At 39.6% G+C, this 23,336-nt stretch overlaps 1 protein-coding gene across 1 annotated transcript in view; it reads left to right on the top strand.

The window, feature by feature from the left end:
- The window catches only part of LOC110959713 (astrotactin-2-like), a 286,904-nt gene that overhangs the window by 126,142 nt on the left and 137,426 nt on the right, over nucleotides 1–23,336 (top strand). The window contains exons 5-7 of the mRNA XM_051938273.1: nucleotides 3,456–3,563; nucleotides 8,587–8,733; nucleotides 15,189–15,356. Of these exons, the coding sequence (XP_051794233.1) occupies nucleotides 3,456–3,563; nucleotides 8,587–8,733; nucleotides 15,189–15,356 (423 nt within the window). The remainder of the gene's footprint in view (nucleotides 1–3,455; nucleotides 3,564–8,586; nucleotides 8,734–15,188; nucleotides 15,357–23,336) is intronic.

Below are 23,336 nucleotides of genomic sequence, written 5' to 3'. Positions count from 1 at the left end.
CTCTTAAGAATGTTATTTCCTACGATCTGTGAACCCACTGCAGCTTTATTGTGTTCTTTTCAAATAATTAAACACAGCACCTCGACTTACATTATGACTAACATTTTAAGTATCAGTAAATATGGTGCAACCTGCTTCTGTAAGATAAGTCGGGTATTGATCTGCGGAAACAGTCACTTTGATTACTTTCACAGTGCGAGACAATCGGCCTTTTTTATCAAGAAGCGCTTTTTCCCCTTCTGAAAGTCTCCTGAGGTCCAAATCAAATGTGAGAACGGCATGAAGCACATTGATTGTTCGAGTGATTATTTCAAGCTGCATTCAAAGTTGAGATGTGCACAGCAGGAGATTAGAGCAGACTTGAAGTACCTCTAGACTTCTTAACCGACGGACATTCAGGCTTCCGTGACCTTGTTTGCCGTTTTGGAATTACAATTTTAATAGAACTTTAGCAGCAATGTGGCAGAAGGTACAGTAATTTGAAGACACCAGAATTGTATTAAAGAAACTAAATTAGATGGATGTACACTTACTGTTGTGAACAAAAGATTCCGAATTTTTTAAATGCAGTTACATTATTCAGATTTGAATTGCTTTATTGGATCGTCTGGATTTGCAAGGCACAGACAGATTTTCAACAGCAGCGCATATCAGTGCAGGAACTGTGTAAGAGCTACATTGGGCCACAACAAAAGATGCATTACCTTCACAATAAATGCTGTAAAATGATGAGATGCTTACATTTATTTTTTTCTTGTTCCTATTCTTTCTTTATTGACCCATCTCCATGTCATTTGACTTGCAAATTTCTTTTGCTTTGCGCATAAAAAGAGCGACAAAATCCACACAAAAAGGTTGGAGAGGTGGTGCTGGCGGAATTAACCACTGGGAATTGTATTTTGTAGCACTCTGTTGTATTTTCAGGCACTGCTTCCCTTCGTTGGTTAAGTTGTAGCACCAAAACCTTCATAATCTTGGTTAAAATACATCCATGCAAATGTTACCCATGAAGCTCCAGGGTTTGTGTTGTTGTTGTTATTGGGGTGAGAAGACTGAAAAATGACCCCTTAAAAGTGTCAGCATCTCACAGTTTTATGGCATTTTTAAAAAAATATTTTTGTGAAAATAACACGTTCTGCAACGTAGACCAGCTTTTTTTTTTCCCTCCTGTTTTTCAACACATTAAACCTGTTCTTCATTAGATGTACAAAGTATCACCTATTTTCAACAAAGTGAACCACTAACAGGCTGAACCGTGAAGCTGCCCTTGTATTCTCTCCTCTTCACTCTGTCTCTTCTCCATCTACCACCTCTCTGGGCATGTTCTAGCGTGATGCATAAATTCAGAACCAATTTTACACCACATTGGTTTGACTTCACTCTCCAAACACCGCCAGACTCTCGCGCTCGAAATCCGACTCCGACTCCGGACCTGTTTAAGTGCACCAGACCAAAATAATGACTACAGCTTTCTACACAGACTTAATAGAACTTTTAATCATGTCTAAATTCTTTATGGTGCGGGCAAATTTTCATGAGCTATGACATAATGTTTATGAAGTGAGTAAAAGAGGGTATTTCACCTGGCGTTGCTCTGCATCTGCCCACAAATTACGGCTGTGTCCAGTGAACGGGGAAGCAAGAATATGTTGCTCCATCATTGGCAGTAAACTAGTTTTAATAAGGATGGTGCGACTTTTATAAGAAAAGAGCAGATTTTCAGGTGATAAAAAGAGGCTGACGGAGCATCCCTCATGTACCACATCAGGGTCTGTGTGCCTTACAGAGTTACAAACTGCTGCTGCTACTCTTCTTGTTTCTTTATATGCCTTTGTATGACTTCACCAACTGGGAAACATTTGTGAAAGTTTGTGGTTTCTATTCACTTTTGACCTTGAAAAATTCAAATGTCTTCCCATTTTCGTCTATACGATAGCGTGACTCAGTACAAGCTTGTCTTAGAGACAAATAATCTCTCCCATCTACATTTGCTCTTGGCCACAAACGCCCAACTTGACAAGAACAAAAACTCTCTTTCTGTATTGATAGTCAATGAGTTATTAAAGTTTTATTGTTCATTTTTAAAGGCAGTCTTGATTTCTACAGTGAGAGGAAACAGACAAAAGTTAGACTCAGCTCTGCTCCACTCTAGTTCACACACAATGCTGCGTCTCTGGGTTGATCAATCGCTCGAATGAGCTATATCCATCAATTTTCAGCTTGTGGTAACTTCTGTAAAGGCTCCACAAATGAGCTCTCACCTGACTGGAATCTTGCATAAAGAAATCCATCACCACATGGCTGAGCAGCCTTGTCCAAAAATATTTTTACTCTGAACTCTCCCCTTCATCTCCATTTTATAATCACATACCATGGGAGACAGAATTACCTTTTTTTTCTTAACTGACAGGTCTTAGAAGTGTAGCCATGCGTTACGATCTGTGTGGGTAAAGCTTTTTTTCCTCTGACAGAATAGTGAATGTTTATGGGCCATCATCAACTGTCCTCACGCATCCTGTGAATCAGAGTATTGACATAACACACTGACCTAATTGTACTGTTTCCTCGCTGTTTGAATTTGCAGTCAACAGGTGAAGCATTTCTCCTCAGATGCTCCTTCATAGCCACAAGAACAGCATTGATTTTCCTTCTGTCCTTTATTCCCCCACCACTCTCGGAGATTAGGAAGTGTAATCACTGTGATCCTGTGGGTTCTACAAGCACAACATATGTATAACCATGAGAAAATTAGATGGATCTTATTAGCATAAGTTAATTTTTTTGACTAAGCCTAAGTCACACCTGAGAAAACGGTAATGTGTTACAGTAATAAACATTAAATATAAACTCTCTCCTGGGTGTTTTTTTCATCAATTTGGAACGCAGTTTGAAACCATCTACGCATATTTTAGGTTGTTTTAGATTACTTATTTATCCTTCAATGGCTTAACACTTTGCAAATCCTTGACAATTATCGCTTTGTGGCAGCCACTGTGTATTGAGCAGGGATGTGTGTTTTGATGCTGCAATGCCAAGGCAGTAGCAACAAAGCCTCTTAGCTCTCACAGGCTTTGCTCTCGCTGTCACTCTGACTCGGATGCAGACGTGCACACACTCCGGGGATGTGACCCAATAGGATGGGAAATTAGAGCTCTGCAGACTTTGGAACAATGGACAAATTACCAACAGATCAAACAGGGCAAGATGAAGATTTGTGGGGAAATCGTATTTGTCAATTCTGTTTATAATTTTGTCTGCGCTACAAATACACCATGCTGGTCTGTTTTGTACACACAGCAGCCGAAAATAGTTGTGTGAAGTCAGGATTTTTACTCATGCACTTGACCCCACTAAGTAATGATTTTCTGGAGAGAGAAAAAAGCAATCCAAAAATGCTGAATGATTGATTCTAATCTTTTTTTTCTGCCTTTATTTTGCTAACATCTCATTGCCAGCAACTGGAGGTGTGTTCGGTCCTCAAGGAGAATCAGGGTCGGAGCCCGAAGACGACAACCAAATGAAGTTTTACACAGAGCAGCACAGAGGACGAAGACGCAGCAAAGGTGAGAAGGAATGCGGGTGCATTTCTTTTGAGCATTGTAATAAATGTGTCACATTTTGAACACATTAACTTGCACAGGAGGGGACCTCCTTATCCACTGCGTGCTGCTGAGAGTGAAATAAAGTTTAAAAAGAGGAGGTAAAACTCAATAAAACATATCTGAAAACAAATGAATCCAAGCCTTCGCCTGGTTGAATATGAGGGCGAATAATGGACGGGAGGCTTATAGCTGAGTGAAATGAGGCTAGACTTTTTTGGAATTGTCAGCATAGCTGGAAGTAGGAAGGAGTCATGCACGTTCCCGATGGGATTTAAAGTGCTGTTCCATCGCAGAGCTCGATGACACTCAAAGCAGATATATGAGCTGATGTAAATGGAGGCTCTGTGATGAGCAAAATCTGAGTCAAATAACTTGGATGGGAAGCCTGATTTTGACTTTTTTCCCCCACATAGACATTTGTGATAGTGAAGGCTAAATGTGGATTTTGCGTTTGTGTGTATATGACTGTGTGATCTTGAGAAAAGGGAACACATATTGGGTGTATGTCCGCTCGGGCGTGACTGAAAAACAGCAAAAATCAAAGTATTCCTTTCATTCCCAATGCATTCATGTCACCAAAGCATTGCACTATGGCAAGAGGAGGGAAAACTATTAATCTTGTTACTTTGGCTGCAAACTCTGATCTCTGGTGTGAAGGTAGTCTGCTTTGTATGCCCACCACAAACACATTTTGCTGACTTTGATGTGGTGCATAAATGTGCCGCTAAACTTGCAAAGAATCCTAATTTCTGTAAGAAATTTTTGTGAAAGCTTAAATAAAAGGTGAAATTTTGAGGGAGAAAATATCTCTGCATCGCTGAATTGTAGTCATCGCTGCATTTAAAAAGATTCTAAACCGTTCAAAGGACTTTCCAATAAGCGACGACTTCTTAACATGCTAAAAATTAAAGAGACTGCAGACGTGCATTTTTTGTGTGGTATGTCTGTGGTGTTTTCTGCTTTAGTATGTATTCAAAATGAAACTATTACTTTGGTCATTTTTAAGCCGCAAATTTAAACTGCTACACTGGCTCTTGCTGTCATCTGTAACCGTGAATTCAAACAATCAGCTGTGAATGTGTAAATCTGAGTGAAAACTGTACAGCAAGTCACAGGGTAATTACTGGTGTTCAGCTCTGCAAACTCCTCTCCCAGTAGATCGCGGCTGGCACAAACATATTTAAAGCGTTGCAGCTATTTTGGGGAGCAGGGGTTTCAAGTCAAGCACTAAACGTTTTTTTGAGCTAGATTCCCTAGATTCCAGTTCAGAGTTTCAGAGTCCCTGAAGGTACTGTACAGACAGAAAAGCTGACATGAAAAACCTACCCTCTATTTTAGCTTTCCGGCAGCCTAAAGATGCCAAACAGCATGACTAGATGGGAGTTTTTGGGCGTGTATGTAAGGTTTTAGTGTAGGATTTGTTATTCATGTGTGTCTGTTAGTTAAGTGCATAGCTTAAGCTTAGGTCTGTGAACACAAGCCTGTGATTGGCTGAGTAGGTTTTAATCAGTTCAGTTCGATCAAGTAATTAATCAGATGTTACTTATGTAGTATTTTTCAGACAAATAAAATGCAACACAACGTGCTTTATAGATAACAGAAATAAAATTGCAATTAAACAGTCCAACCAACCCTCCACCTCCAACTTCATGTTGTAAAAGGACTCTAAAACATAAGAATTGAGGAACTGAGGAAACGTTTTTCTATAAAACATGCCAGATAACATGAAGTGAAATAAAATAGGATTGATAAATAAATTAAATTAAATTAAATAGGTATTGATAAAATAGATAGAAGTCAAAACAGAATAAGAAACAATAAAAATGAAGTAGTAAACTGTACATTAAGTCGACTAAAATATGTAAATAAGAGAATGCATTGAGAAATCTATAATACAATTAGTTCTAAGAAAAGTTCTAAATACAATCTGTCAAATCAATCTAAAGCTTGACCATGCTTACAGTACTTGTTGTTATATTTCCAGTCAAGGATTTAAATAGAAACCATTCAAATCATTTACATTGTACTTGTGTAATGCGTGAAGTGAAACGTACTGACAGATGCTGAGTAGACTTTACCTAGTTTCTTTTATTGTGTCATAGCTGTTAAATAAATCTACAAAAATACACTGTGCGCAACTTGTTGCCTCATGTTTATTGAGTAAAATTATTCAATTATTTTTACAGAATTTCCAGAAGTAAAATATGTGATTATTCAGTCTGGAAATGGCACAAATGAAATGGAATACAGAGTCCTAAAGCATACATCTCTATTTGAACAAACTCTTCAAAGCTAAGACTAAGGAAGACACAAAATCCTGTTGACTATATACAATAAAGTTAACAACCTGTGTAAAAGCAGTTGTTGTTCCTTTAGAAGATGAACAGAGGGAAGTGAATGGATGGAAGAAGAAATAAAATGCATTCTGAGTGTTTACTTTGTTTCGTGGAGACCTTGCGTCCATGGTTGATTTACATTCACTAGTGTAAGTGAGTGTGTTTACGTGTGTGTTTGAGCGCAGAGAGCAGTTGTTTGGTTTGCGCCCATAATGTAAGTGTTTGCCACCGTGAGCGTACATGCTTTTGTCTACTCAGTAAGCTTTTATAGTAATTGAGGGACCCCTTCACAGGCCCAATGACACCACCCACACTCTACAGGGATTAGTCTGCTCCGCTGCTTTTGCTGTAGACAGCGTTCGTTTCTTTCCTCTCAATACTATCAGAGTGTGAGACATGCGATTCACGATGGGGACATTCATTACCCTAACTTTGTCTCTCTGGTTTTGACCTTGAGCTTCTTTTTGCTACACCTCCAAACTTCTGTCAGAATTTCAATGGGTTCTCCTGTCACTAGGCAATAACAGCAGATTACTGATTTAATCAATTTCACAATTAGCACATTGCATCTGCGACTGATATAATCATATTTAAGACCAAAAAAAAAAAACGAAATTGCCTTTTGAGGGAAAAGTGTGTGCTGCTCTGTATGTCCCACTGACAACGTAATTATACCTATAACACAGAACATTTGTTAATTAAATATGCATTACTTGTACTTCTATTTTGGAAGCTAGTGGGGATTCAAATGTGCAAATAAATGAATCATTTAATTACAACAACAATTTGCTACCACCTGAATTTTTCAGTTCCACTGCACAGAATGGGAAAACAACACTAGCCGCACCATTTCTATTGACTTTTGCAACAAACCTGCACAGTGCAGGGTGCACATTGGGCAGCTCTCCTGCTGGAGAGACTGTTCGCACATTTTCTGAAGCTTGCGAATTCGGAAATTCTTATGTCATGCACTTCCCTGAAATAGCTGAAAAAAGTAGAGGAAAGCATTGTCAAGAAGCCTATCAGGACATAGGTGCCGGGTTATGCTTCAGTAACGGGGAGCAAACTTGGAAAAATACATAACTGACCAGGAGTTAGGAAAAAAAATATTGATTTAAAACTAATTTGCTGCACCAGTTTTATACCACTAAACAGAAATCATGGATTAAGTCAAGAAAAGGCTCCCTGCAACAGTCTAGATTGTGAGATTGAGGCTATGAAGACGAAGAATGCATCATGAACAGCATATAATTGGAAGAGCTGCTGACTGAGATTACTCTGAGCAGCATGCATGGGAATACGTTGCAATATAATAGATTTATAGATATTGCTTGCTTTCCTCCCAAGTGGTCTGAATAACTCACCGCTGAACGGGGCTGCTGCTGCTGCTGCTTTGTGCTCCCTGCTCGTCTGCTGTCTTGTCTGTTTGTTGGCTGTTAGTGTCATTTTTTGTGCTGTGATGTGATCAGTTATGCATTTGAAAGAAAAAAAAAAAGGTTAAAAGAATAGCCAATTGCATGGCTCTTACAATCAATGTGTGACAGTTAGTAGCCCCGCTGATGGCCACATGACACTTAAAAGAGCTTCCTCAGATTTGATGCCTTCATAAACATCCCATCTCTGCAGCTGAATCCTGTAAAAGTTAGCTGGCTGACTCGCAAATGCAGGTAAAGTTTAACTGGAATCAGTGGGTCAGGCAGGCTCGTTTACCATGTGCTCGTCTACGCTTTTCTGTGTTCTATTCTCAGTCAGAGATCACAGTGCAATTTAAATGGCATATTTCTCACCTTTGGCAACAGTCTGACTCCTGTGTGTATTGACAGACTGTAATTGAGAGTCAAAGCTATCTGTGATAAACCAGCAGTGATGGATTTAACTGAACCAGCTCAAAGCATGGTGGCAAAATGTGTAATGTTGTACTTGTATTGGTCAGTCACTCAATATTGTAATCATCATAAACTCCCTGAGATCATGTGATTATATGTTCATTTTTTTTAAAGACAAAACGGTAGGTAGCAAAACCATAACTTTCCCCCTCTTTTAAATAACTGGATTGTATTTGCTTCACTTGCTCCAATGCAACAGGTCCAAATATACATCTAACAGTAAAAATCTACCTTAGCAGCAGTGTAGTCCAAGCCAGCACTTTCACTTCCTTATCCTTCTCACATCCCAGTAAGCTTCTCCTTTTAACATGCCAACTTTCTCCCATGATAAATATCAGCAGACAGAGGTTAAGTGGCTAATTTCATTCCCTATATCCTGGCTTGGAAATAGGAGCCCTGACAGAGCCAAAGGGCAACCAAAACAACCAATCTATAACCCTGTCACTGGCAATAAGATCATACATCACACTGGTAAATGATTCTGGGCTGTTGTGCCGGAGCGGAGGTATTCTAAGTCATCTTTTACTCGCACAGGGCCAGACTGGAATCAGGGTTAGATTCATAAATCACCGCTACAATTAACTGCATTTTCAAGGATTAAGGGAGGCCTGTGCTTTCAAGAAAGCGTGGTACAAAAAGTAGATGATTTCATTTCAGGTTTGTGTGTATTGTGCTCCCGTCGTCTGTTTAGAACCCCGATAACAACAAAAGAGCCTCTGGTAAACTATTTACCTTTACCTTTTTCTCTTTCCCTACCTGCAGGCCACCCACACAGCCCTCTAAATAAGGTCACCCTGACGCTGATTACCATCAGCACATGTGTCATTGCCATTGTCTATGCGACGCAGGATTCCTGCCCCCTCACTGTCAAGGTTACCCTCCATGTGCCTGAGCATTTTGTCGCAGATGGTAAGTGCAACACATTTATTAGACCTTGGCAGAATATTTGGAATATCCGAAAATACTCATGTTGTATGCTGTATGTTGTCTTCTTTTTCAAGTTTTCTATGCATTCTTTAATTTTAATTGAAAGTGCATGATGAGGAATATTATGAAAATCCCTGAAATTCACATATATCATGGGTTTGTGTCCACCTGAAAGAGGTGCTGCACAAGAAACTGTGAAATCACATCACTTTGGGAATAAATTGCAATAGGATGTGCTATGCTTACCAATCTCAGGTTGTTGAGTTTTTGGTTAAGCTAAGAAAGGCCATAGATTTGTGGAGCTTGTTATCATAATAGCCGCCAACCATAATGGTGCACTATTGTTTTGTTTGTTTCCAACCCATAATTGGATACAGTTGTCCTTCAAGCGGCACACTGCGGGGATGACTGTCGGGTTGCATGCTGTTGTCGAGTACTGAAGAATATTATGCAATTTGTATAGTTTTTTGTTGTTAGGAGGGAACAGCTAATGGACCAGGGACAGCTCAGCATGCCTTCCCTGTATCTATTTTCAAATGGCTTGCATTAAAATCCCCACCCCTTCAACCATGGTTTGTGGTTTTCAATTTCAGTGCTTTCCAGTGCCAGTCCCCCCACCCCCCCACCCCCACCCCCCCATCCCTCTGCACGACTGATGAAGTACAAAAGATGCACATCCATCCATAGCAAACAAAAAAAGAAGAAGAAAAATCATGTGCTAGAACTGAAAAAGTTAGCAAAAATCGAGACAATAAAGCCCACGCACCGAAAGCTCCAAATGAAAAAAAAAAAAGAGATTTATTATCACCGCAAATGCCTGAGTGACATTTAGAACCACTAAACTAATTAAGAGCAGTGTGCTCAAAATATGATTAAATATTTTTTCTGCTTTTCAGTGTGCAGACTGCATTTCATACGAGTACATAGTGGAGACTGAAATAGTGGCCTATCGTTTGCACGCTTTCAGTAATGTGACACAAAGGTTGTAGCCTATGTGACATAAATACACCATTTCCTGTCTATGTATGGCTAATCGCCTGTGTCTCCGTGGGATAGCAAGTATGCTCTATGCTCAAAATTAAATCAGTGAGGGAGACTGCAAAGTTTACATGTTAGCAGTAACAAAGCATTTGAAAAATAGATGTAAATTCAGGTGAATTATGTATGTAGGCATGGATGCCCAGGCGAGCGCTTAGAGAATTGTCCCGCTGACTCTGTTTTTAAATTCCTTGTTGGTTGTGAGATAATTATAAATTGGGTCCGTGTATTGGCAAGATATGACGGCAAAAACCTTGCTGGGAGGAGAGGCCAAAATGGAACATGTGCAAGGAGTTAAGTGAAGTAAGAGGAAGTGAAGAGCTGAGGCAATTTAACTAATGATTGCCATATCTCTGAAAGCAGCGGATTCACATATCAGTTGATCAGGTGCTCTTGCCACTGGGGCCTCATTTCTAGTCCGCCCACGCGCTTCACAGTTTGTGCACTCATGGACACATAATACAAACGGAGCGGTACACAAAAGTTACACAGTGAATTTTTGCAACTGTATATACAGTAAGATGAGCATCGGTTAAGGCAAAATGAAAGAAAGAGGCTTTTAATATAAAGTATTTATAGATTCGTTTTAAAGTAGTATTTTTTTTGCAGCAGGTTGAATCAAATCACATATTACTATCATAGGGTATAAACCTTTTGTCAGTCAGACCATGATTATTTTGAATGCAGTGTCCATAAAGGTCAGGTTGAGCAGATTCTAGTTGAATGCAAGATAGCATGCCGTGAAATTTAATATAGATAGATGTACTCCCTGCAGAATGACTGATTAATTTTGTTAACCTTCTGACCTTTGTTCTCCCAAAACCCCTGGTTCACGTCCAGTTAGACACAAGAAGTATCCTAAAATTGGCTGCTATTCAAGCCCCAATCTGACTCAATTATTTAATACATCAAGATATTAATAAAAATTTATATTGGAAATTTGAAGAATATTCCATATATATTTGTAATCTCACATGAATATTTATATCTACACTACCAGTCAAAACTTTGGACATAAACTTCAAGTTTGATGGTTTTTCTTTATTTCCATGACTGTTTATATTGTAGATTCTCACTGAAGGCATGAAAAATATGAATGAACACATATGGAATTATGTAGCAGACAAAAAAGTGTGAAATAAATGAAAACATGTTTTATATTTTAGATTCTTCAAAATTGCCACACTTTGCTTTGATTACTGCTTTGCACACTCTTGACATTCTCTGGATGACTTTCATGAGGTAGTTACCTGAAATGGTTTTCACTTCACACGTGCGCCTTGTCAAGGATAATTTGTGGAATTTCTGGCCTTTTTAATGGATTTGGGACCATCAGTTGCGTTGTGCAGAAATCAGGTTGGTACACAGTTGGCAGCCCTGTTTGACAACTGTTAGAATCCATACTATGGCAAGAATCAATCAGCTAAGTTAAAAAAAATGAGAGTCAATCATTACTTTAAGAACTGAAGGTCAGTCAGTTCAGAAGATTGCAAAGACTTTGAATGTATCCCCAAGTGCAGTCGCAAAAACCATCAAGCGCTGTCACGAAACTGGCTCACACAAGGATCGCCCCAGGAAAGGAAGACAAACAAGCTCATCTGAGTCACCAGCCTCAGAGATGGAAATTTAACAGCACCTCAGATTAGAGCCCAGATAAATGCCACACAGAGTTCTAGTAGCAGACACATCCCTACATCAGTTGATGTTCAGAGGAGACTGCGCCAATCGGGCCTTTATGGTCAAATAACTGCTAAGAAACCACTACTAAGGAAAAGCAACAAGCAGAAGAGATTTGTTTGGGCCAAGAAACACAAGGAATGAACATTAGACCAGTGGAAATCTGTGCTGTGGTCTGATGAGTCCAAATTTTAGATCTTTGGTTCCACTCGCCATGTCTTTGTGCGATGCAGAAAAGGTGATGTTGTCTACATGCATGGTTCAAACAATGAAGCATGGAGGAGGAGGTGTGATGGTGTGCGGGTGCTTTGCTGGTGACACTGTTGGGGATTTATTCCAAACTGAAGGCAGACTGAACCAGCATGGCTACCACAGTATCCTGCAGCGACATGTCATCCCACCCGGTTTGTGCTTAGTTAGTAGGACCATCATTTATTTTTCAACAGTATGATGACTCCAAACACATCTCCAGGCTCTGTAAGGGTTATTGGACCAAGTAGGAGAGTGATGGACTGCTGCGTCAGAGGGCCTGGCCTCCACAGTCACCTGACCTAAACCCAATGGAGATGGTTCAGGAAGAGATGGATCGCAGGAGTCGTGAACTCCTTCAAAACTGTTGGAAAACCATTTCAGGTGACTCCCTCATGAAGGTCATCGAGAAAATACCAGGAGTGTGCACTTTTTGTTTACTACATAATTCCATATGTGATCATTCATAGTTTTGATGCCGTCAGTGAGAATCTACAATGTAAATTGTCATGAAAATGAAGAAAAAACCCATAAATGAGAAGGTGTGTCCAGACTTTTTACTGGTAGTGTGTAGAATAAAAAATATTTACTTTTTCTAACTCCACAGTCTTTCATTCAGTGCCTCCCTCAGGTTGGACTCTGCATGTCCGCCGATCAACAGGTGTGGCAGCAGGAAGCTCATTTTTATGTTGTGTTGTCCGCATTTATCTTCGTTGCGGGGTGAACATAAACCGTGCATCCCAAAGGAGCTACAATCAGGCTTTAGACTTTTAGTTTTGTTTTTCCTCCGCAAACTAACTTGTGTGCGCTGGAAGCCGGACGCAGAATTGGCGGACTCCTGAGGCAGAGCAGATGTGACAAAAGGCGGCTTACCCCAGTTGTCTGGCAGGCCTACAGTCGGCAGCAGGCAGCCAGTCAGCGCAAACAAACAAATCCAACAGGTAAACAAACAAAACAAATCCAAACTGGCAAGTCGCATATAAATATAAGTTAGATCAGTAAAGGTGCAGGCAGGCACGGGGGGACAATTTTTCAAAAATGATCACTATGGCTACCAGACATTACATATCATCTGACACGCAAGACACAAGCTGCCCTTGGCACTGCTTTCTATATACTGGAGAAACAATGATAGGAGGTAGCTGAGCAGACAGGTGATGAGGTCAAGCATCAGTATGAGCAGTGAACTCAACTGGAGTCTGTGGTAGACATGACAGGAGACGGTAAACAAAAACTGCAACACGGAGGCTTATTTGTCGGTGGATAGCAAGAAAAAAAACTGGAGGCAGAGAACGGAGAACAGCAAGTCCAGTGGTTCGCATCATGATGTACTCATTCCTAAATCAAATATGAGTGGAATTAAATCTATCAGGGATAATGACGCACATGCTACCTACTCTGATTTCATCTCAATATTCTTTTCAACACGTTATGCCCCTACAAAGTGTGGACTGAATCACTGATATGCCTTCAAACATCCAGTCTAATGAGTCTAATGGGAGCTTTTTAGTTACCTGCCATTCAGATGGGGGATATAAATGACTTAATTAAAGCTACAGTCCAAATATGGTAATTCAATTCAAGAAATGTATAATTTATGAATACATAATAAGAAATAATCATATTAATTTAGATATATGTCCAACCACGTACCTGAATTGCCATAATCTTATGCATTATATACCTTTATTGTTAAAATTATACAGCACTTTACGCTGGAGCAGAACACAAAATATTTAGAATACCTAATAATATGTAATGGATAATAACACATCAAAGAAAGTCCCATTAAGTCAAAGTAAATGCTTTTATTTTTTTTGTGGAGGCATTTGTTGCACTCACTTGACAGAAAAACAACTCTAAGTTTCTTTCATTTTCACTGCAGCCATAACGCAGATGTCTGATGCTTTCTTTGTTTCTAAAACAATTGAAAAGAGATTAATCTAACTAAATGGTTGTTTTTTTCCCCCCTCTCAGTCCTCTGCTCTCAATTCATGCTTTGCACAGCAAAAATGAGCGATGCTTCTATCGCTCAAGTGGGGTTTCTTTACAGGTCTCAGAGAAAGCAGCCCATAATCTAACAACTGCCTCCTCGCTGTGTGAGCCATTAGATTTATTCGCTCTCTCAGCAAATGAAAACCACTGGCAGATCTGTTCACTAAACTGCAGTGCTGCAGGAAATGGCCGTGTTGTCATCACCTTTGGTCGTTTTGATGTGGGAGATGCTTTTTAGGGATCTTTTCTGGAGATCTCTGTGTTTTACCCCGATAAATACATACTTCATTTCCAGAAACGGCAGCGATACCCGTTATTTCTAGAGCTGGTTAGCCATGATTGACAAGGATTTACTCACGTTTGGTTATTTACTCATAAATATGAATTACACATGTATAAAACTGTGCATATTTGCAACTCTTACAACCATGTTTCTGCCACCTTAATGGCTTCAAATGTGTTTCATGTCAGGCAGAATCTCATGTTGGTCATCCTGGCATTCACCTGATGTTACATTCAGGCCTGTTGATCAGTGGAGGCAGAGTCAAAAGCTGAAAATTTCAACATATGAGTGTATTTTTGCGTGGGTCAGACTGTCCCAGTGCAATGCTTTCCTGTCCAAGATGTAGCCGGTGACTTCATGTGTGTAGGAGGAGACAAATGGTAGTTTATTCTATGAGGGATTTGTTAAGATGGAAAAACTGTTATAAAAAAAAAGATAAATAGATGATGCTTGGGATCTTAGTGCCGCATTTGCTGCACCATGTAAGGGAAAAAGCATTTCTCTGTTGGCTATTTCTCATCAGCGTTGTGCGTTTTACTGCCAGGCATTGGACCTGTAGCTTTTCATGTGACTCAGACCATGTTTTATCCTCACAATCCCTCTCTTTGTGTCTCAGCTCGGTTTTTAAACGCACTTTAAATTCTCTTTGACAAACCAAATGCGTAGCAACTGTAACTGCTTCTGCAAATTTACCTTCCATGACCCAGCCGTCTCCACGAAATATAGCTGTATGAGAATCCTTGTGTTAACCCGAGAGCTCAAGCACAATCTCCTCACAGCTCCCTTTGGAACTGAAACTCATTGGCATCAATTAGGGATAATCTTGTTCGGTGATCAGAGTTTAACGATTGGTCTGAGAGCGGTAAGAAAGAAAGGTAAGTCAGCGTCAATGGGCAGAGCGTTTACTGATTGACTCGTGAAACCCTTTTAGCCCCTCTACTGCAATTACCAAGGAAATCCCATCAATACACGCATTACAGGTCTTAATTTTCTCATTTAAATTCAGTCTGGTCAGGGTGAGAAATAAAATTACAGTGGAAACAAAAGAATTAGCTACTTTTCTATTGATTTTGCAGTAGAACCTGGAAAAGAATGTCTAAAATAACAAACAATCAAGCCATTTTTGAACCATTTTTTTTATCGTTCTATTTATTCCAAGCATAATAGTCCTATCTTCCATTGTCTTGTTTTTCAGGAAGCAGCTTTGTGGTGAGCATGGGCAGCTTCCTGGATGTTTCTAATTGGCTAAATCCAGCCAAGCTGACTCTCTACTATCAGACCAATTCATCCACACAGTGGGTCCGAGACTACTGTGGCCAGAGGACCACTGAGCCCTGCGAGCAGATTTGTGACCAGGATACAGGTTAGTGCACACAAACAGACATACAAATACACGCACTGGGGTATATTTGGTGACTACTGATCTATTCTTTTATTGCAAAGTAGGAAGCTGTATATTTTTTCCTATATTTTGTCCAGTAACTGGTAAATATTGCAAGAGAAAAAGGCACAGGTAGGTGACATCAACTCTACACCTGATTCATCTAGTTGGGTTGTTCTGGTAAATGTCAGATAATATATTACATATTCGGCATTCAGAAAACATCTTGCAACCCAATATTATGTTAAATATTATCGAATGTCTACCGAGCATCGAGGGATTCATAATTAGCCTATAAATGTTTGAATGACATAACTCATATAAAGATTAATAAAATGTAAAATCATAACATTGAGCCTACTTGAAATTCAATTCCCTGCTTATTAAATAGAATTCAAAAGCAGGGTTTCACATTTTAAACCACGTTGAGTATGCAGTATGCTAATTAGAAGAAAATACAGGCATTTAAGGGACTTTTATGCAGCGATAATTACAAGGATACCAATATCCAGAATGAGGAGTGAGGAAGGGCAGCTCTTATTTTTACTTTCACAGTTTTATTTCAGTGTTTCTGACCTGAAAAGTTCCCTTGTAGATATTTTATACAACAGCCTGCCACCTAACACGCATGATACATAAATAAAACAGTGCGGATACTGTTCTGATTGTCACTGTGGTGATAGTGAAACTCCAGTTGTCATGCATTAATGAATAATATGAACACTAATAATATGTTTTCATATTTGTATAGTTATCACTCACAGTGTGTCAATGGTGGCTGGCCGATCAAGGATGCAATAGTGGCAACACACCAGCCACACGACTTCATTCAAATTCAGTAATCTTCATAAATTATTGATTTAACTAAATTATTTATTGAGTTAGTTTTTAAGCCTGTTGATAGTGATCGTATACAGAGATATTATCCAGCAATTACCAGCAAAAAAAAAGCATGAATCTATTTTGTATTCTCTTCACCAGATTTGAGCTGTTCAATACACACTAATTCAGCACCAACATCTTCCTAATTCTGGATGTCAAAAGTGCTCTAAAACGATAAGATTCAGTCAGAGCCGACACAAGGGAGGCTGTCTTTACTTCTGTATGTCACATCATCAATATGTCACATCATCAATATGTAGCCTATTAAAGAAGTGGAGACTATGCCACTAAATTAGGTCTGATATCAGCCAATACAAGCTTTGCTGGTCCAATCAGGCCACAAGAAGCAGAATCAATAGACCAGTGGTGTGGCAGACGAAACATTTTTATACACCAGTCCAGACTTGCATTGGTGTAAACACAATTTGAACGTTAAACAGCAAAAGACATCACAGTAGTGTTTATAAAAATGCTCAATCATGTGTATTAAGCATTAATCTGGAATTTATCTTTCTGCGAGAAAAACAAGAAAGTGGCCAAGCTGAGCGCTTGTGTCGCTTTTTTTGCTTTTCTGACCCATTCTCGACTAAATGTAACAGTGTTCTTACATCAGAGCTCAGCGTTTGTTGGAGCAATCAGTGTCTTATGCCCAGTAAATAATCACTAGCCGCCACTGCAATAAGTACACAGTCGGCTCCTACAGTTTCGCACCTACTTGTGCTGACGCTAAAACTATGCCAACAGCAGCTGAGCGTGTATCATGATGATATTTATCTTAAATGGAGTGGTGTAACTCCCTTGTGTTTTCCGTGCCCAACTAGATAAAGTCTAAGCTCATTAGAATGGATTACATCTGTAATGTATGTGACATTTATGTAACCCTGGTCAAGGACATGTTGAGGGCTGATGCATAATGCATCAGAGATCCAGACACTCGACTCAGTCGGTACACATGAAGATGCCAAAGATGAAGTTAGCGTCGGAAGTTAGTGTTTGTGGATTCTGAGCGTGTGCATATGCCTGCATCAGTTCCCTGCACGTTGCTGCAATGTGAGATCATTAATAGCTATAATTCAATTTTGGAGTCATTTACTCATTCCGGCTCCAGTACAGCGAACATTCGGACTTTATTAGTACCACTGTCAAGCTCCGTCTTCTTGTCTCTGTCCATTTATTTCTCTTTTTATCTGTCCTTTTCAGCAGCGGGATTATTTGATCAGTAATTGCCCTCAAGTATGTTGTATCTCCTCGGGGCAATCGCATAAATCTGGCAGCAGAATTAAAGGTGTTCTTCAAAAGGGCTTTCTATATCCATAACTGTCCTCCAGCATGCATTATAGCACACACTGTCTCTCTCACACACTCATTTAGTTCAACAATAGGATGAGCAAAGGGTTGTATTAATGTAGAATCTGATTGGGAGTCTTGTATCGGAAAAGCGGCCAAAGGCGTACATACATGTAAACCGATGGTGTTTCAATTGTGTTGCCCAGTTTGTAAAATGACCAAAACACAGATACACTTTGAGAGCTTGTGTGCATACTGGTGCAACAGCGTAATCACCACCCTGCGTCTCCTGGGTAAGAGATTTGTTAAGGAGGTGGGAGGTTTAAAAAAAATCTATGTTGCATAATCAGCCAAACTGTAGCTTCTTGGAAACGGACATTGGAGGGCTTTTTTTTTTTTTTCTTTTTTAATACCATTTGCCACTGAGTGGGGGATGCTAAGCTATACCCACGATAAAATATTCAACAACTGATAGATATTGTGGGTGATAGGAGTGAAAAAAATCAATGCAAATAAGCTAACCTCATCTTCCCTCTTTCACTTCCAGTTTTTGCATCAGTGTAATGAAACTGTCCTATAGTGTTGTCTGCTGGTGTTTTTGACATATCCTCTTCTTTTGTTGTACACAATAAATGCCCAACGCTCCATCAACAAGGGGTATAGCTACTAGCATGCTAGGGCTAGCAAATATTTACATTTTACTCACTGTAGCATTAGGAAAGTGTTTCTACTATCTGTTAAATAATCCAAACAAACAAGCAAATCATCCCTTCACAACACTGTGCTTTATACATATACTGGAAATCCATATGTAGACATTTGAACCACTCCAGTCCTTATGCTTCCCACTAACATGCACACAAGCACATCAGCAGACACCCTCTGTCCTCTGTAATCAAGCACGTATATTTTCAGCAAGTTATCTCACACCATCTGTATCATGCGCCTCCATCCTGACTCCATTCTGAGTCATGCTGGTTGACTGTCACTGCTGACTAGCGCTCACTGTATCACCACGCCTGGATAATCAATCCTCTCCACTTTCACCTTCACTTCGTGACTCAGCTGCCGGCATGGAGGTCAGTGGACGACTGTTGTGATGCAACTGTTTCTGAGGTCTGATATAATTGGACTTGAAACGTGAACTGATGTTTGTGGAGCGTTTACGGCTTGATAATGTATTGCAGTAATGTCAGAATGTAATAAACAATCTTTGGGAATAGTTAGAAAATACAATGCACCCACACTTATAGTTATTTTACATGTAGTATTATGATTCTATGTATAGGTGATAATTAAAAATGACTCAAGTTTGTACTTTATTACTTATGATCATATTAGTCAGACCATTCTGTAGTTACATGCCTATGAATAGCTTGCTGCCTGCACCTTTCCATCTATCATCATAACTAACCTCATAAAGACCTGTAAACCTCCGGAGCTGCCTTTGTTTTGCTCATTTGACATTATTTCTCCCCGGCTACTCCAGCCTCACCTAATTGGAACTGAGACTGCTGGGCTGTGTAACATGTACAGTATGGATAACCCTGCTTTAGCTTTCTATTCAACACATACTGTACGCGTATGTGAGCAAACACAAACACACACACGCACATACTCCTTGGAGAAAACACTTATACTGAATCTGTGCAACGTCTATGGGCAGAAAGGCCCCTCCACCTGGAAATGTTATAACAAGTGCAAATAGGCATCAAACCAACAATAACTCTTTTCTTTGCCAACACCGTGAACCTTGAAATGCGGAAATCATCCGCGCAGCCAGAGTGAACTGCTACAATTCATTGTAATGACACACGACTTGATATAATGGAAGGAAAGAAAAAAAGACGGTTTGTGCTCTCAAGTGATTGCTGCTGTTTTACATCTTTGCTTTCAAATTTGGGACAGGAGAGTGGTTTGAAGCGAGAGCAAAAGCAAGGGGGCGGGGATCGAGGATACAATGGTGACAAATTTTTATTGGCAATCTTATAATGGCGTTCGCACAGGATGACATGAATCCCGTGTGCAATATCAGGTTGTGTGTCTGTGTCGACACCTGGTTTGGAATGTAGCAGGGAAGGGACTGGGTGAGCACAGTTAGATAATTGTTGTCATCAAATGGCCATTTGCAATCACAGGTGATTAGATGTTAATTAGGCCTACAGTATGTTCTAATCAGTGGACCATAACTTTTGGCATCACTGAGTTAACCCACTTTATCCGAGCCCTCAGGGCCAGACATACAAGAAAACATCAATTTCCTCTTGCAGTGTGCTGAAAACAAACATCTGACTTATCAAAGCAGCATAAAGGTGTAAAAACAGACCACATTTTAGAGGTAAGTCATCAATAAAGTCATGCATTTCAAAAAGGAGGCATTGCAATCTATCTCTAAAAACATATTTGGACACCATTAGCATATCATCAAAACAACAGCTGAAGCCATTAAGTGAGCTTCGAAGATATTTATAAAAACAGAATGATTTCAAAAACACATAAAAATGGGAAGAAATAAAGGTTATAAGCTACATAGTTCAATGAAGCATCACATTGGTAGCAAAACCTATAACACTGCAAATGAAAAGCATGGATTTATTCTGAAATCTCAAGATAACTGCAGCCAAATGCACACTGCAAATGTAAAAAGAGTGCAGTCGCCATAGTGCTTTAGCAGCTCGGGGACATTCAAGTTTAATGACCACACAATCACTATTTCCCCTTTCTCTCTGTGTGAGGGGATTTTACTGCTGGCTTTATCTTTTTAAAAAGTTTTTCTTTCTTTTTATCAACTCTGCACAACTCCTCCTATCTGTCACACTGTTTTGTGGTATAAAAGAATAACTAAATATTCCTATTACTATGCCCGAACATTACATGGGCCACGTTTCATGGGAGCAGAGAAGGTAATACACAAAACGGATCGTCACGAGTTCCGTAAAGGTTAGTTAATTCGGCGGAATGTGTAATCAACCAGACATATCTCTTTCTGTTAATTGCTTGATCCTCCCTTAAACCCATTTGCAGAAAGGAAAAAGCCACACTTCGCTGCTTGCTTGCAAGGTGTGCCTCAGATTACAGGAAAAATGTGCTTCCAGGCTGGTGCACCTCATGGGAAGCAAGGTGGAAGAGATTTAGTAAACGGGTCCCTCTGCAGCCTCAGGGCCGCATATAGTCGCATAATACACCGATCTCTTCTGACAGTGAAGCCAGACTGCTGTCTGTTTTTGTATAAGATCTCCCAATCAATTATCCACACTTCATTCACATGTGATTACTTAGCTTAAACACATCACATCTTTGCCAAGATTATTTTCTTCATTACGTTGTGAATGCTGCTCACAGAAACAGCACACACCATCTTCTTTAATGTCTAATTCACACGATAAAGAGAGTGCGAGTAATAGACTGTTTTGCTTTTGCAAAGTTGCGTTGAATTTCTAATATCAGAATGCAAAAGTGCAGATTTTCAGACACGTCACAGGAGTCGAGGAGACGAGACAGGACACGCCCAACAGCTGAGATGAAACAGGGCTGAACAGGTTGGCTTTCCGTGTGTAATCAAATCTAAAGCTAAAACCGAAAAGCTTCCAGTTCGCTGACTTCCCACCTGTTCCTTTCCAAAGTGACTAGAGCTGTGTTGTCTCTTGCTGTTATTATCGGGACACACTAGCTGTCATTCAGAGCCCTTTCAAGCAAACAAAGTAACTGAAAGCAAAAACCTAACAGCTATACTGGTTATTAGTGAGATGCACTAATCCCTCATGCACACACAAATATCAACTTGTTCAGTTGCTTACAGCCATTTATCATCATTTCTATCACGGTGAGATCAGACGCTGCAGTGAGAATACTGAAAGAGGAGAGAGGAAAGTCAAGTAAAAGAAAAAAGCTGTTCTGATTTTCTGCGAAGACAGAAGGAGCTGACTTTTTGACCTAGGCATTAAGACTCTAATTTTATGGATACACAGCTGATTTGTACATTAGCATGCTGCGAGTCAAGGCTGCAGGCAGTAAATTCATCCAAACTGACAATAGATTTGCTTTATACAGTTGCTGAAGTTACTGAATATGGCAAAAAAAAATATGAACCTTTCATTTGTTTTATTTCGTTCGTTGGATAAGGCTTACAGTTTGGTTAATTTCAGTTTTATTAGTATTTGCATAATGTTATTGCATATCAGGTTTAAAACATTTAAACTTGATTCCTAATTCGATATACATGTTTTAATAGTCATTTTATCCCCCTGCATTGCTGTACTGTTTTGTTCTGTGCTGTAGTTTTCTTTTATTTGATGTAAAGCACTTTGAATAATATACAGATAATGTTGCCTATGTCTAAATATAAATACTGTTTGAGGAATAAGGACGTTGTATAACACGGCAGAATGCAAGTGTAGCATTCACCTCTGTCACTGCCACTTGATTCCAGACTTGCTTTGCAAGCAGTTCATTCAGCAAAGAAACTCGGGTAATTTAGGTATTGATTAACTTTCTGTTCGGAGTGTATGATGAAATCCAAAGGGGGGATGAAAAAAGTATGTTAACAAAGTCCCGCTGAATGTTTCTTTCTGAACCAAGCACATTCTGACTTCCCCATTTGTTAGCGGCAGGCACTCTCTTGTCAGTAGATGTACTCTGCTCCCATTTCTCTTCTCCACTTAATCAGAGGTGCAGTCAGTCATTTTGCTATATATATTAACAAACAAATATAATAATTCAAGTCGGGCCACTGTTGTTAGAGGAATCGCTGGCAGACTGTTAATGAAAACACCATTTTCAGGTCCTGGCAGACAGAAAAGGGCGAAAACATAAGGTTACCACTCGAGTGTTTACCTGGTAACAGGCAAAGTGACTGCAGACTGCATATGGGCAGGATTGATTTTGCTAAGTGCAGCCTTTGGCATTCAGGAAGAATTAAATATGACTAGGTTAAATGTGTATGTAAAGACTAGCAGTGGGAAATGGAAATGTGCATCCATGTGTGTGTTTGCAATATTAACAGGAAGCCTATTTGTGAAAACTTCTCAAGAGGTAAATGCTCCAAATGATATATGTTTATTTTTAAGCATAGAAAGGGAGCCTGACTGAGAAGGGCAGGTTGGATGTATTGGATGTACACTTGGACAACTACTGTTCCATTCTCCAAGCTATTGTTTAACAAATCCAAACTATGATCTTTCACGAATCCAAACGATGTCTGACCAAACCTTTACCATGGTGGTTTCAGGTCAGAAAGCCAACCTGAGTGCTAATAAATAATGTGGTTCATTTTCTAATTTCAGATCAGAAAATATTTACATATAGTTCTCGTGGGAAGTGCTGAACAACAATTTTTTTTGCTTTTATTTGTAGGACTTGCTGGAAAAAAAAAAGCAGTGTTGGAAAGTATTTTCTCAAATTCTGAAAAAAAATATTCTTGTCATGGATGCAACAATTATCCCACAATCTCAATGCTCCTCATTCATCTTTTATTTGAAGCGGCTCTTTTCCTCATGTTGGCCTGAATCCACATTTAAAGTCGAGCCATTTGAAGATCTCTTGCCTTTCATTTAGTGAGGCCATGTGAAATAGCCACAATGAAATAAAAGACAAGTTTGTTGCTCCTCTTTGACTGAGTCCTGATGGTGCATCGCTCCTCGGGTGAGTCTTAAAGCCCATAAACACGGCCAATAAATTATTAAACACGAAGTGATAAAATGTGAATGGTGTTGCCAGGGTGGCCATTACACATTTTTCCAGTGTTATGCCTCCATATAGGTCAACAGAAAGAAGTCTGTTGCATTTATTTTGGGA

This window comes from Acanthochromis polyacanthus, chromosome 18, assembly GCF_021347895.1.
Source record: "Acanthochromis polyacanthus isolate Apoly-LR-REF ecotype Palm Island chromosome 18, KAUST_Apoly_ChrSc, whole genome shotgun sequence".
NCBI lineage: Eukaryota > Metazoa > Chordata > Actinopteri > Pomacentridae > Acanthochromis > Acanthochromis polyacanthus.
Note: the sequence above shows the minus strand (reverse complement) of the source record. Positions and strands in the feature narration are given on the sequence as shown.